Raw genomic sequence first — 16,255 nt, 5'->3', positions numbered from 1 at the left:
TATTACAATTCACGACGGTATTACAATTCACGACAGAACACACCAGTCTGTAAAATATCCCTGTTACCAGTCCACAATTATAGTTAATTTGCGCCAGTCTAAATTGTTGTGTAAGACTGCATTTTAATAATGTACGTTTAATAATGTACGTTTAATAAATCGACAACAAAGGGTAGATTTTTCTTCTTTAAGAAGGCTGGTAGGGTTTTTACGGTTGTATATTTTGTGGAAATAGAAAAAGGTAACCAAAAAAAAACGTATTTGATCATTTGAGAAAACGATGAACATATTTGCAATAACGTTGTTTGGCAATACTGTAAGACTGAAAAAATTAAAAAAATTAAAAGATCAAATTTACCCGTTGAAGACAACAGGACTGTTGTCGAAAGCGCATATCTTTTCAATTTTTAAACGGAGAACGTTTTAATTTCTTTTTTTTTTTATTGTAAGACTAGTTCTGACGTCATAGCGGTTACCATCGTAATAGGTCAGCTCCACACAAAAGACCTCTAATTTTCAGTTCTTGCAAGTAAGCTAAAAAACCAAGTCGTTGACCAATAGTTTTTATTGTTTTCTCGGTTGGAAAGCCTCTTACACTCTTCAGCTCCTCTGGCAAAATGGCAAAAAGTAATCAAATGGATCAGGTGTTAGCAGGAACTGAACATCTCCGTTTGCATGCTCTGTCTTACTCCAATAATAGAATAGAATGTTGTGTTTATTTTGTTAAAAAGTGATTAAAAGTTAGTAGACCACGTGACCTATTTTGTAAAATTATTTTTAACTAAGTATCGAAGTCGCACACTCCGTGGTCACATCCATTCAAGTTATGACAGACTATATACAATGACAGGAATGCTCCATCTGGGCGGCTTATTTGCAATTTTCTACGCTTTTTTCACAGATTTGAGTTAGGATCAGCAAGTTCTCGCTCGTCCGAAAATTTCGTGGTCTTTGGTAAAATTATGATTGCTCGTTGGTTCTTTTTCAGTTTCGGTCCAATTCCCGATTTCTCCAGCCCTCTTTTCTGTGGCTGCAGGAACGTCCACAAAGTTTTAACGATATAGAGAACGTCACAATCATGTGATCTTTTCCATTTCATAACCATAGTTAATGGAGCGGAAATTCAACTCCACAACACCGTCAAATTTCTCAGAAGGTAAATCCTCACTTCTTCTGGGTTCCCGAGTTATGGTAACTTTCTTCCGTTTTATCCAGCTAAAACAACTGAATAAAGGACAGAGTATAGCTAAGAATCCCTTTCTGTACTCCCTGTTGTTACAGCAATAAATCACTGGATTGGTACACGAATTAAACATAGCGAGAACAATTGTAAAGTGATGAAATGGTGACTCCAGTTTAACAACACCATAAGCTGACAAAGCGTAATACAACTGATTTGGAAACCAACACACTGATAACAGTAACGCTACTATGACGCACATGCGTAGAAGCTTAGGTCGTACGCGACTGAAACGCTTATTGTAATTTCCAGGGGAATTCCTTAATGTCATAGAAATATGTAAATAGGTTATCCAAGTCACTGCCGTTGGGATGAAAAATGTAACAATTGTGAAAGTTGTAATTATCAGTTCATTAGGATAATCTACTGATATCCAAATGCAACGAAGGTTGTCTTCGTCAAGGGTCATCTGGAACAAGATGGAGGAATGGAACACCAGACAGAAGATCCAGGTTATTGCAAGGTATATGTAAACGCGCCGTCCTTTAAACTTTGCCTGGTATTTAACAGGATTAACCACAGCGTACCAACGCTCCAACGCAAGACACATCACTTTGAAGCAAGACACTTTACCCAGAAGAAACACAAAGTACTGGGAACCAATGACCTTGCAGAAAAACACGCCAAAAATGCCACTGGGAGCCTGGTACGAGTTCAGGGCGATGAGGTAATTAGGAGTCACCACAAGAAATATTCCTTTAAGTAAAGACAGAGAAAATTAATTATAAAGTGTGTCATGAGAATATTGGGCAAGTTACAGAGAAAGAGAGCTTTGCCTCTTTGCAACCATCGATCGATCCTACAATCAATCAATCAATCAATCAATCAATCAATCAATCAATTAATTAATCAATAAGTCATTCAATTTACCAATCAGTTCATTGAGTGAGTCAGGTAATGGGTGTGTTTTGGAATGTCAGTAGGTCAGACACTTAGTCGGTCAATCATTCATTCATTCATTCATTCATTCATTCATTCATTCATTCATTCATTCATTCATTCATTCATTCATTCATTCAGTCATCCATTCATCCATCCATCCATCCATCCATCCATCCACCCATCCATCCATCCATCCATCCATCCATCCATCCATCCATTCATTCATTCATTCATTCATTCATTCATTCATTCATTCATTCATTCAGTCAGTCAGTCAGTCAGTCAGTCAGTCAGTCAGTCAGTCAGCAGTCAGTCAGTCAGTCAGTCAATCAGTCAGTCAGTCAGTCAGTCAGTCAGTCAGCCAGCCAGCCAGTCAGTAAATCAATCAATCAGTCCGTCGGGCAACTAGTCAGCCCGCCAGTCATACATGATCACTTAGTGTGTCAGTCAAGCAGTCAAGCGGCCAATCATGCAGTCACCTGTCAGTCGGTCAGTCAGTCAGTCAGTCAGTCAGTCATTGAGTTGGTTCAGTCTGACGAAGGGCCATTAAACGCTCTAAACCTTATCAGCTCTGTTGATAAAACCAAACACTTGTAGGCTATCCGACATTCAGTCATTCAGTCAGCCGGTGCATGTAAAATATAGAAGAGACTTATCACCGTATTACATATCACTGAAAGCAAACTTTCATGTGTACATAATTCTGCGAAGGACTAGCAATCCTAAACTTCGTTCAGGAGGGTTGCAATGTGCCATTGTAGCCCCTTATTCAATAATGCAATCGTACTAAAGCGCACACGTTGTTCAAGGTAACCTCGGGTGACATACAATACCTGTAAGCATGTCTGTAACAGCCAGGCTGAAGATCAGCATGTTGTACGCGGAAGTAAGCATCCGACGGTTCCTAAGTATGACTAGACATAAGAGACCATTTTCGGTAAAAGCCATGAACGCAATGAGGCCAAACGCTACTCGCAGAAAATAGGAGTAGGCTAGAGTCGGCGAGGGTGTGCTGTGAGAGCCCATCTCCGAAGTATTGGTCGAATTAGCTGCAGATGTATTGCTGGTTGCCATCTATAGGGAATTGATAGCAAGCATATAAGTGTGATGCCATTCAAAATTTTGAGCAAATGTCGTGATCTCTAATTGTACTGTCCGGAGAGCAGATTTACCAAGCCCTCCGAAGCCAAGATCTATCTTTATCCTAAGTTAAGATCTATCGTAAGTATTGTTTCTGAACAATAGTCTTTTGTTAAAATAATACTAGACTATTGTTAAGAAGCAGATGCTTGGTTTATCAACAGGTAAATTTATTACCACCGCAAAGAAGAAGAGAAAATTAAACTTTGTCCGTTCGTATTTCATTTGTTATCTTAACTTGGTGACGGAAGTTGATGGAAGAGTTATCACGATTTTTTGGAGGTTCTTTTGTATGGTCGCTCTTTTTTTTTTTTTTTTTTTTAATCATCTTTATTTTTTTTTTTCTTTTCAAAGGATATTTGCAATAATACATATTACAATACTAACATAAAACTATTGATAGTAATGTTGCATTGTTAACAAAATATTACAAAGTATTACAATGCTAAGTTTACAACACACAAAACAACAAAGTTTACAGGTTCTACAAAAATTAAGATACAGGAAATTTACAGAAAACGATCTTATATATACAATCAACAAAAATCTACAAAATTCTGCCATTTAGCAAAGAAAAGTTTCTGCTGGCCCGAGGTGACCGCTATGTATTTTTCTAATTGTATCTTATCCTGCACTAATATTTTAAAGTCAATAAGAGATGATATTTAGCGCATTAACGTAAAGGAAATACTGTCCATTAAGTATTATGAGGTGATTGAGGGCTAAACATGGTGGGTTCAGTTGGCGAATGATTCCATATATAACGTCTTGGGGGGAAAGAACTAACTGAAGGTTGCATAATTGCAAAATCCAGTTTTGAAATTCAGACCAAAAGATTGACGCTTGCACACATTCAATAAACAGGTGTGTAACAGTGTAACAGGGATAGTCGCTCTTAATGTTTTGACTGCTTGCTGATTTTTGCTTTGAATGGGTTGCAATAATGGTTTTCAATCAAGAATTTGGTTTGGGTTGTTATTGGATAAGAACTTTACCATCAAGTCATAGAGCACAGTTGTAGTAAAACAAAACCAAAGCAAATATGAAATTGCTTTGGACACTGCTTTAAATAACGTTCGAAGCAGTCGAAAAAGTGACAACAATATTCCCTCGAAAACCTACAAATTTTATAATTAGTCTGAAAAAGCCTACCTGGTGTGTTTTGCTGTGTTTTGAAGGCTTCCAGGGCTTCCGAAAGCCGTGCCTGGCCTAAAAAGAAACAGCTGGCAGGCTGGTACAAAACTGTGTAGTTTGTTGCGAGCGACACGGCTAGTCCGCGGCAAAGAATTCAACTTTGTTTTCAACGAAGGCCTGTCGCAGTCTCAATATTAATGAACTTCTCCGAGAATGAGTTGCTTAGGAAGGACCACACATAATCCTTTTTGGCATACGGTGAGGCAGATAAGCGTGTGCTTAAGTTTCAAGCGAATTTTACCGAGGTTTTCGAAGTGGTGTCCTTAAATGAAGAGCCAAATTAAGTTCAAATTCCAACCTTGACATTGACATAGAACTGTCCTGCACGTGCACCAGCAGCTGAGAGACTAGTAAAGCGCTCAAAACGGCTTTTGGAAGCTCTGAGAAGCCTTTAAAACACAGAAAAACATACCAGGTGAGCTTTTTCAGACTAAAGTGTAATTTTTGTAGGTTTTCAAGGTAATGTTGTTGTTTAATTTTTTAACGAATTTTGACGTAATACAAACTCTAATATAAGAGAGCACCACGTTTACGGCCAACGGCAAACGTGAGATTCGCGTTTACGTTTTCTTGAAAATATGAGTACGTAGATGAAAATAGTACAAGATAATTCTGGCCTTTAATTCTAACGCAAAAACACTCAATTTTTCTGAGAAACTGAAAACAGCGAGCGGCAAATGAAGGATAAACATGGTCACGTGGTCATTTCTGCCGTTTGCCGTTTGCCGTAAACGTGGTGCTTAACTTATGCTTTCAGGTGACCTCTGGTGTAATTCATTCGTAGCGCATATTGAACATGAGCTTGTAAACACGCAAAAATTTTAAACGCTCAAAGATTTCGGACCACAGCCAAACCTTGTTCCTCCTGTATTCTCCTTTTGTTACCGTTTAGTTAGAGACCATAATTATTTCAGTAGGAGGAATATTCACAGAGTATTGGATTGCTTTCAACAGTTTTGTGTTGACTTGTGTAATTCAGTCGAAATGCATATTGACCATAATTATGAGCTAATAAACACGTTCAAATTTTAAACGCTCAAATTTTTCGGACCACAACCAAAGATATTACTTCCCTGTATTCTCCTTTTCTTAACGTTTATTTGGAGACTGTAATTATCTCTGTACGAGGAATATTTACAGACTAATAGATTTTCAAATATTTCTATCCGAGCGGCCAAATATGTTAACTCGCATGCCGTTTACAAATTAAATGCTCTCTTTCGGGCGACAATCGATATTTGTTCCTTACATTCTGCGTAATTCAAGCTTTACACAAATACATTAATCGTTTCCATAGGACAAATATTTGTGGAGATATCTAGAACTTAATTTTTTCCATCCTCGGCTATTTTATAGTCTCCAACGTCATCGGAATTCAGCACTGTAATCTCGCACGATCAAGAAATAGACAGCTAGCTCAAAACATTTTCCTCTGACGCGCCAACCGTTTGTAAGCAGTTTGCTTCGTATGCACTAAAATATATATATAACTTCAAAAAGGATGAGGAATTTTTGTAAGTTTATCACGTTCATACAATTAGCAGACTTAGATAAATGCTATTAAAAGGAATTGTGGAGTTCCGCTTTTAGGCTTGGATAAATACATATAATTTATTATATATTGTTATTGAACAATTTGTCACTTAAGGTTCAAAGAGCACAACCTGTAGGGTGTATCAAGCCAAAAACAAACTTTGAACCCTCCACAATCCATACATAGTAATCCTAGTAGTTAACTTCTCTTCTCTGTTTTTACTAAATACACCATGGCACACTGTACATGAACAAGGCAAATGTAAGTTGAAGTGAAAAGGCAGGTATAATGTAATGTATACATGTAATTAAGAGAGTTCCCTTAAAGGTGTTTACATTTGGTTGTTTCACATCTGATCCAAGATACTAGAGAAAGTGCCAATCTGTTCTGGACAAACTCCATTCTTTTGATGAAAATAATATTATTTTTAATATTTTTATTTTAATTTAATTCTATTATTCTGCAGCTGAAATAGCTAAACTTGAGTACAATTCTGCCATCTATCATACCAAATATATAATTTTTTTATTCTTATTGACAAAAAATTAATGTCCTTCAGATGTATATTTCCTACTGGTATATAGACGAATTACAATATACTTTATACAGCTATTTCAATTAACGTTGTCGGATTAAAATCAAGCTAAAAGACACGACCGCAATGTTTTGTGGGATTATTTTTTATTAATAATTTCATCAAAATCATCCCTGCACGTGCAGGTCATTGTACTGCTAATTACAACCTATTGTTAACTACAGGCATGACTGATTTTGATGAATTTATTCATAAAAATCCCACGTAATCTTTCGGTCTTGTCTTTTAGCTTTATGCTTTGAACCGACAACGTTAATTGAAATAGCTGTATTTAGCCTGAAATATATCATTTGGAGGGTTTGTATAAATAGTCTGTTTTGAACTTGCATTTCACATAAAAAGGAAATTTTCACATATTGACTTTTAATTTAGAATTTAAATTTGTGCAGGCTTAAGCAAATTACAAAAAAGTCAAATTTTGTATAGTTTAAGTTAATGTTAATTTTCACCATACTTTTTCCAAAACACAAACATTAGTAAGAATATGGTTATGAAGTTCATCATATTTTTGTCACTTTTTTCTGTTGACACCGATCATCATCATATTTAAAGTATATAATTACCAAACCAGTGGGTATAGTGTTTTTGGCTTGTTCTAATTGCGATTGGCTACTCAAATGTTTGACGCAAATGAAAAAAGTACGGTTTTAGATTTTTTTTTTTATATATATTGTTGTTATAATATTTTTACGTTATTTACATGCTATTTTTATACTGTTATTTAAACTATTTTCATGATACTATTTTCGTAATATTCTAATTGTATTTACAAATACTAATATTTACGATCAATTATTTTAAAACTGATTAAAACACTCTATTTTCTATTTTTTCTATTTTGAAAGAGTAGATTTCAATAGACTTTTAATAAACAGGTACAGTTTTAAAATCAGTCGTTCGTAAAACGAACTACGTTTTCCTCCCCCAAACTAGTTTAAAAATAGTAGGGCGGATTCAATCATGTTTTAAAAACTATTTGTATCCTTTTTTTTATTCCGAATTTAAGGTAGTTAAAAACTGTTTTAAGTATATTTTGAAACTTAGCTAAACACCTAAAATGTTGAATTTAAATAATATTTTGAAAGGCTTCCCAAAATATATTTCGAATCATGCTTCAATGGCGTGGTAACCGGTTAAAACACCGCTAAAGTCAGTCGAAAAATACCTTAAAAATACACTGTTCACCTTATTTGAACCCTTTCTTCATAGAATAGGCTTAAAGCAGTTTACAAAAGTAATTTCTACATACATTTAAAATAGCATTAGGTTTGGTAAGGGAATGGTTTCAGACGTGATGCAATCTCTGTTAGCTTGAAATACTTTCCTTGCCGCCGAGTGATCAAGGGAGAAAACAATTATAAGAAGATTACTCTTATGATTTAAGGGAGTCAAACTTACCATAATTGATCTTTGGGAATCGATTTCACTATTGTTTCACCCGAAGTATAACCTTACTTCTTGTGTACATCGAAGAATATTAAAGAACAGTGTTTGCATAATCTTTTCAATTGCTTGTCGTTGATATCCGCCCTTCCAATAAAATCGTTTTTACATTGGAGCAATACACCGCCAATCTCATTCGCTACGCAAATTGCGCTTCCCTTCTAATATTGTAGGTTTCCGTTTGTACAGATTAAAAATATTAGGAAACTGGATCTCATTCTTCACCTTGTTATGTTGTTATTGAAAGAAACCAAAGTCCACGAAATTGGAAATTCAATTCGATGGATCATTGGATTTTCTGAAAAGGCATCCATCACTAGAGCTGATTTGGTTTATTTAATGAAAATTCGCTGATCAGAGAGGAACTTTAACAAAAGAAGGTTTTTAGTATGTGATAAAGAAGATCAATGAATGGCTGATTACATATCAAGCGACATGTTTTATCTCCTCTAATATTCAAATTTGCAGATGTTTCAGTTTATTTCTTACTTTGAATTCTTTTCTTTCTTTATTATTTTTTTTTTTTTTCGGGCGAGAGTCGGGCGCTGGTTAAATTCCTTGGATACTAGTTGAACACGTGTTGACAATCTAAATTCTCGGTTAAGGGTAATCTTTAATGAGGATGCCAACGTCACATAAGTGGTTTACAGAAAAGTGGTCACAAAAGTGGTTTCCTTTTAGGAAAAGCTTTTTATTCAGTCAAGCAGCGTTTTTTTTTTTTTTCGAGAACAAGCCATAGACAACACGCGAAGTCAATTAAGTTATTTAGCTATTATATCCCCGCGGAAACACAGCCAGTTTCAGTACGTCAGTACGTACGAGAAAGAGATCGATTTCCAAATTATTGCCTCGGTGGGAGGGGAATTAAGTAGGGAATAAGAGACCATTCAACAAGCAACCGAAAGAGCATCCGCAATATTAAATCAATTTATCAGAAACGCACTAAAACCTGAGCAGAAATTCTACCACAAATTATAATCCAAACATTAGTGTGAATTCTCCCGCGGAACTGATATTTTTCGATGCCGAATCAGGCTTTATGCATCTCTCTGAAAAAGGATAAATCATGATCAAACATCCGGATAGCATAATGAAGATATACACATATCCCCCCCGCATATATATTTAAATAAATATGATAGGGTAATGCCGGAAGATATATCTATAACATCTGTAATATCGGTGAATATCTGTTCGGAGGGCAAATTCACTGCACAGATTCAGATACCGTAATTAATTCCCTTTGTTTTCAAGGAACGACAAACGGTCGCTATGAGAGAGTGACGAGCTAGGATTTTTGAAATGCCAACAACAGCTCGTAAATTCGAGAAAGTTCAATTGCCGATTTACAAATTAGCCTAAGATCTCCGAACAGATCAGAGTACATCATTTGGACAACTTACCTACCCTGCTCATCTTTGTGTAGTTACCCTCCTAGCTTCCACTGCTGGTCACCGAAAAGTGACAGGTGGCTGTGGTCGCACCTAGAGACTTAAATACTGATTAAAGCCTGTTAATCGCCCTCCAACGAACGGCTTTTTGGAATCGAGATTAAGCGATCCATTAATAAGTTAGCACTAATGGCTGGCTGGTATATGACATTTTGTAAAAATTTGGTACAGCTTTGTCTTACTTCAATATTGCATATTAGGCAGCGCGTAAAGACTATTACCGATAGACCACCGCTTCGTGTTTTAACGTACGAGAACCCAACGTTGAGGACGTACAAATACCCACATTACTGCCGCTGAATTGTCGACAAGCGAGGCTATAAAGGAACGAATCCGGGGTTGTCTGTTCATCAAGACACAATCGTACACTTCTGGGCGGACGACAACGCGCTTTCACGATTGCTTTTGGAATTAGCAGAGAATTAAAAAGGCCAAAGGGCAGTAATAAGAATGAGAATGATGTAATATTGAGTGAGTGACACAGGAATACTAGAAAAAAAGAAATCCGAGTGCTCCCAGGTGTCGAACCTAAGAACATAGTTCGGATGCTCTACCACTGAGCTATACTAGGAGACTTGTGGGCGTTTAAAAGGTGATCAAACTAATTTGACTGTCAATATGTGGCAAATTTGCAATGGAAGATTAAAAATTGGTTTATGCTTAACGTGCGGATATCGAGTTATGGATGCACGCGGGAAGTTTGGAGAGCACGAGAGAAGCTAAAAGCATGAACCAATTCTTTTATAACATAGTGAAAACAAAGTCAATGATTCCTGGTTTGTTCTTGATTAATTACAAAAGTCTATGTACAAAAAAAAAAGGTGAAAGTGGTTTCTCATATCAGTTTAATCTTAGCGTTTCATTAAACTTCAACAAGCTCTTACAAATATACATTTTTATGGTGTTGTCTCTCGGTAAAAAGTTTTTTTATAACATAGCGCGCGCATGCTTTTCCCCCATCTGACTTGCACATGTCATCGGATGGACGCACGGCCGTGCGTATGTTGATAAATGTACCATGATGACGCCAAAAGGAATTAGTTTAGGATGCACGCGCGGTATGTTATAAAATGTGATGGCACATGTTTTAAGGCTGGTGAATAAATGAGAATGATGTATTATGCAGCAATAACACAGGCAAACTCGGAAAAAGGAAATCAGAGTGTTCCAATCAGGAGTCGAACCTAAGACGTTTGCAATCACTAGTTCGGCAATAATAGTTTTTATGTCCACAGCTATCGTCGGGGTAAGATATTAGCATAGAAGAAAGAAATATAAAAGACCCGTCTGTCTCCTTAGACATTCTTTCACCAAAATAGCTCAAGGCTTGGTTCTGTGATGAAAGCTTGATATGGCGGGCCTGCCATGATGGAATATTTGCTTATTGGCTTTGACGTGTGCTCACACATGATACTGGCTCAGATATGAACCTGTAGATAAAAGTCGAGATAAATCCTGTTTTTATACACTTTAGATGGAGGTTTAGATATTTGAAGTCTGCCGCTTTGGGGATTAATTTAGAAATACGTCGCTATATGACGAGATCTCGGAATGTACATTTTTGGGGGTCGCACACGAAATTTAGATAAATCACGATTAAGCACTCCTTAATGCGACCACAGTCAATAGTATGTAGTTACAGAGTAGAGGTGAACTGCCAGAATTAAAACTCCGAGTTACCTTGGTGGCTTTCAAGTCAAGGCGGTGAAAAGAGAGGCTAAGAATGACGTTTAAGGCAAACGGCAAACGTGAGATAATGACCACGTGACGATTTTTATCCTATATTTGCCGCCTACTGTTTTCAGTTTCTCTGTCAAATCGAGTAGTTTGGCATCACTATTCCCATCTTTGTATTTTTTTGTTTCGAGAAAACATAAACGCGAATCTCACGTTTGCCGTTCAGTTGCTGTAAACGTGATTCTTAATCTCTCTTGTGAATTGAGCGTGAACGTGAATTGTGTCGACGTGTCAACGTGACTGGTGTCAATGAACGTGACTGCGTCAAGAAACAATTACTGGTTTGACCTGTTTACATGAATACAAGTACACCTACATTAAACATTTTTATTTCTAAAATGAGCTAAGGGAAATAACTACGAAGGAGAGTGTTCATTAAGACAAATACTGAATAATTATTCGCAGAAGGCGGGGTAAATGTTTGTGAATGTTTACCTATTTATCTGAAAGCGACGAATATATTGACCAATCTCTTCAAAAGCGGCTGACGTAAGCCTCTAAGTAAACGTTAACAAAAGGAGAACATAAGTAAAATAATATTTGGTTGTGGTCCGAAATATTTGAGCGGTTAAAATTTATGCGTGTTTACAAGCTCATGATCATGGTCAATATACACTGCGAATGAATTACACAAGTCCAACACAAAATGTTCAAAACGATTCATGGCTCTACGCATATGAATATTCCTCCTACAGAAAATAATTATAGTCTCTTACTAAACGTTATCAAAAGGAGAATACAGGAAAAATAAAGTTTCATGGTCCAAAAAATTAATCATTTGCGCGTTAAAATTTTTGCGTATTGATGCAAGCTCATGATCACGGTCAATATGACCCAGTGCTAATGAATTACACAAGTCCAAACTCAAAATGTTCAAAAGAATATCCCTCCTACAGAAATAATTACAGTCTCGAAGAAAACGTTAACAAAAGGAGAATACAGGAAAAGTAATGTTTGGTTGTGGCCCGAAATACGTAGGCGTTTTAAATTTGTGCGTATTTGAAGCGCATGGTCAACACAAACTGGTCAAAAATTAATTAACTTACGAATGTTTGTCGCATGGTAACGATTTAAGTATCTGTGTATAATTTTGAAATACGTTAAATATGGAAATGATCGACAGTTGCCTGCAATAATGCATTTGACTTCTAAGCGACTCGCGAGTTGCTCACCACATGGTTTGTTTTCAACTGATCTTGTCCCTGTTTGCTCGTGCACTCAGTCGATCTAGGGTTTCACGTTGAACTTTCCTTATTCGTCGCCTGCTCTCTCGTTTTCTTTCTCACTCTCTTTTTCTTCTTTACAAGTTTGTCGACATATTCAATGAACACGACTTCCCACCATGCAAAGTCGGGCGGCAGCACAGGCTTCACATACTTGAGTGTGCCATTTGCATTGGTTGTCCTGTGGTGCTGCGTACGGACGGACGCACGGACGAACGGTCGGACGAACACTGACGTAATAACCAAAACCAAAATTTCTGGCATCGTTGGGTTACCAAATTTCCCTACCCATGGTGTTCCGCGCACGCGCCTTCGGTGCGCGGGGCTCCTCTTTAAAGAGTATGAGGACTTACCTTACAAGTAAGTGGAAATACCAATAACGTTTAATGGTGAAAGCAAAAGACTTGAACACTGATTTGTTTTTCCTTAAATTTACATATAAATTATAGATATATACAACTTAATCTGGAATGAATTCGTGTTTTGATCAAATACAGTTGCATTTTTACCAGGGCCTCATTTTTCACAAAAATGGTCCTATTTTTAGCCAAAGTGGTGTTCAGCTAATACTGCAACTTGCTTATAGTATAGCTTTACCTATCGGCCCAATTTCGTATCTATTTGTCTGTGATCTGAGTCCTTTGTTACCCGTCACAGTTAAATAAGACTGAATCGAAAAATACCATTAATATGTGCCTGTACCTCCTGTTTGTAACAATATAAATCCACGGATTTATAAACGAATTTGCTAGCGCCAGCGACACAGTGAATTCACGGAAAGGAGTACCAAAGTTCAGAATTGGGAAGCCATACTGATTAATAATATAAGAGACCTCTGTGGGAAACCAACACACTGTAAGCATCAAAGATGTGATCGCGCACATTCTCAATAATACGCGCTTCTCACGTTTTCCTTGGTTTACTTTTAGTGCTTTCGACTTGTTTATTTTAGCGTATATGTGAAGAAAGGCGGCCCAGGTGATGGTCATCGGAAAGAAAAATGTGATTGAAACATAAGCGGTGATCACTGCAGTTTCCACGGTTTTGTAAACCACGGGTAAAGGAATGAACGTACAAGAACGTCCTGAAAATTCCACATAAAAAAATTTGTAGCTTTGAGCGATCATAGAAGTGAGCCAGATAAAAGCTGTGTATTTGTACAGTTTACGACGAGAGAAATTCGTTTGATATTGCCAAGGTTTCATTAAGGCAAACCAACGCTCTACAGCCAGGCACATGATTGTGAGAACAGATCCTTTTCCAAATGTGAAAATGAAGAATTTGGAAAAGATCACCCGGCAGAAGATTTCACCGGCCACACCGTCGGGAACTGAGTACGAGGACATGTTTATAACGTAATTCGGGGTGATGACTATGAATAGACCTGAAAAAAAAAAAAAAAAAACAGAAAACGGCAGTGAATATTTTTACTTTGCTAACTGAAAACAGAAATAAAATGTTCTCACTTATGTGTAAGGGAGGGGTGAAAGAATTAATGTGGAGTAAAACTGAGAATTAAATGCGTTTTGTCATATGGTAAATCGATCTGTATTTTAGTTCTCCTGTCACTATCGAACGAAAAACTTACTTTTCTCACCTATCCATTAGTGTGTGCTTTCAATTGTTTATCCTTTATTAAAACATAGTCCGCTTTTATACAGCTATTCCTCACTTCTTCTCAGGAATGGGTGGAAGACCCAGAAGAAGAGATTGCTAAAAGGTTTTTGAAATCGTTGTAATTGTGGGCGATAAAAACATAGCAGACTTTCAGTTTGGCCTTCATTCCACTCGTAAAAATAAGGTAACCCCAAGATAATCGGAAATTTTTGAGAAAATGTAACTTGGGACAAGCTACCATACAGCCTTTTTGATCCCGTTTAATCTTTACACGGAGAAAAGGTATCTATCAGCACTTGTGTGGACAAAAAAATCTGCTTGAGGAAAACTAACAAAACAAAAGCAGATGTATCGTGTCCCCAGGCGGCATTGTTTGTGCTGATGTTACCATTTCATCTTTACCCAGATGCGGACGAAAATTGTAAAAAATTACAAATAGTTTAGTCTGCTTATATCCATTGTGTGTGACTGAAAACAAGGCCGTATAGAAAAAAAGTTAACTGTATATGGAAAATTAAGTAGCTTAAGTATAGAAATTTACAAGTGTACTTTACGAATGAAATAGGAAACACGCCAGAGGAATGAAACCTAATATGTTCCCTGGGGAAGCATGGAAATGTTAGTTTTCGAATTATTTGTTTCTAGATTAGAAAGGCTTAAAGAAACACGAAGCGATGTTGCCTTACCTGTAAAAGTATCGGCAATAGCTAAGCTTAATATAAGTTGGTCGTGCAAGGTCAGGCTTCCTCGTCTTCTAGTTGACATTGCCAAGCAAAACACTACATTACTGGTGAAAGAGAGCACGCCGATCAACCCATAGGTCACGTTGATAGCCACCCCTCTCTCGGTAATCTTCCCATCTTTGTTGATAAGACTATCTTTAAAAGGGTGAGTTTTGTTGTCCACAGAAGCGCTATAGTTTGTAATCAGCATTTTTTTTTTATCTCGGTGTGTTCCTGTTAAACCACTAAGTCTCCTCTTCTTTGGAAAACATTAGAAAGTCAACATGCTTCATAAGAAAGCTCGACTATATAACTTTGTGTATGGGACACAACGCAAAGTTTCAGAATAAAAAGCTAGAGTTTGATGTCAAATAAACAGGAAGTTAAGACCTCTTGGTGATGAAATTGACTCACTGCGAGATTTAAGAGCCCAGTAGCACACGTAACACTTAAGGATGTTTTCCTTACTTAAATTCAGACATCGTGTTGTCTTTTTTTTTTTATTTTACTTTTATTCTAAATTTTACTTTTTATTATTGAATAAATCGAGATAAAGCGTGTAGGACCATTAAGGCCAACAGGCCCACAACGGTGTTTTGAAGATGTTTTTTTGTGTCTGTGTTTTGACGCTCCTTTAAATTGAATTGCTTCCTTGTGATGTTAAACGTCTGAGAATAGCATTTTAGTGTAGCTTTATTTATAGAATACCTTAATGCTAATGAAAGATGAAAGTCTTAGGAAATAGTGTTTTATTATTATCGTGCGTTTAGTTAAATCCCAAGGGACCTCCAACTGACGCATTGGAAAATACGACGTGCGAATTTCGTTATTCCTGATTAGTGCCATGAAATACATGGGATGAAAGTGGTTTCACTGTCAGTACGAATTCTTATTTGAAACAAAAGTCTCGACCTTTTTAATTACATTGGAAAATTCAAGTTAAACGAATTAAGGGCTCTTTGGACTACTTCGCCTCACCTCGTCTTCTGGCATTATCTAAAGCACTGGTTTACATGTCCAACATGGACAAAGTTTATATTAAATATATGCAAAATAAATTATTTAGGAACCTTAACTAGTCAAATTCACTTTAAAAAGTTGCTGTTGCTGTAAAGCCCTAAGTTGAACAACAATTTCGGTCCAGGCAAAGTTATTCATATCTAGCGTGATCGCACATCGTCAAACCTGATCATCTTTCTCCATTTCATGCACATGCGATGCAGACTGGAAGCTCTTGCCGCGACAACCCTGTGGGATATCCAAGCTGTTCGATAAGTGTTGCGGCTGTTAACAGCCACACACACCGAGATAAAAAAAAAATGCTGATTACAAACTATAGTGCTGTTAACTTGGCAACATGTTAAAATGTTACAGTCAACCTACGTCACCCATGACCAGTATTTCAGAGAATGAAACTAACATTCGAATTCCTCTTTGTAATGTCCGGCATTTGGGTGGATTATCTTGAACATTTCTT

The 16,255-nt window shown here is 36.9% G+C and overlaps 2 protein-coding genes across 2 annotated transcripts; both read right to left on the bottom strand.

Annotated features, from left to right (window-relative positions):
• Positions 1–312: 312 nt before the first annotated feature.
• LOC146469619 (galanin receptor 2a-like) lies at positions 313–8,274 on the bottom strand. The gene is made up of 3 exons (XM_085123042.1): positions 7,984–8,274; positions 2,956–3,196; positions 313–1,936 (listed from the first exon to the last, which is right to left on the bottom strand). Exons 1-3 carry the CDS (start codon positions 7,984–7,986, stop codon positions 1,077–1,079), a joined length of 1,104 nt encoding a protein of 367 aa, XP_084979168.1. The 5' UTR covers positions 7,987–8,274; the 3' UTR covers positions 313–1,076.
• A 4,689-nt stretch (positions 8,275–12,963) lies between these two features.
• LOC146469618 (tachykinin-like peptides receptor 99D) lies at positions 12,964–15,049 on the bottom strand. The gene is made up of 2 exons (XM_085123030.1): positions 14,743–15,049; positions 12,964–13,823 (listed from the first exon to the last, which is right to left on the bottom strand). Exons 1-2 carry the CDS (start codon positions 14,987–14,989, stop codon positions 13,084–13,086), a joined length of 987 nt encoding a protein of 328 aa, XP_084979156.1. The 5' UTR covers positions 14,990–15,049; the 3' UTR covers positions 12,964–13,083.
• Between the last annotated feature and the right edge of the window lie 1,206 nt (positions 15,050–16,255).

Source organism: Pavona decussata, unplaced genomic scaffold (genome assembly GCF_977016875.1).
Source record: "Pavona decussata unplaced genomic scaffold, jaPavDecu1.1 SCAFFOLD_121, whole genome shotgun sequence".
NCBI lineage: Eukaryota > Metazoa > Cnidaria > Anthozoa > Scleractinia > Agariciidae > Pavona > Pavona decussata.
Note: the sequence above shows the minus strand (reverse complement) of the source record. Positions and strands in the feature narration are given on the sequence as shown.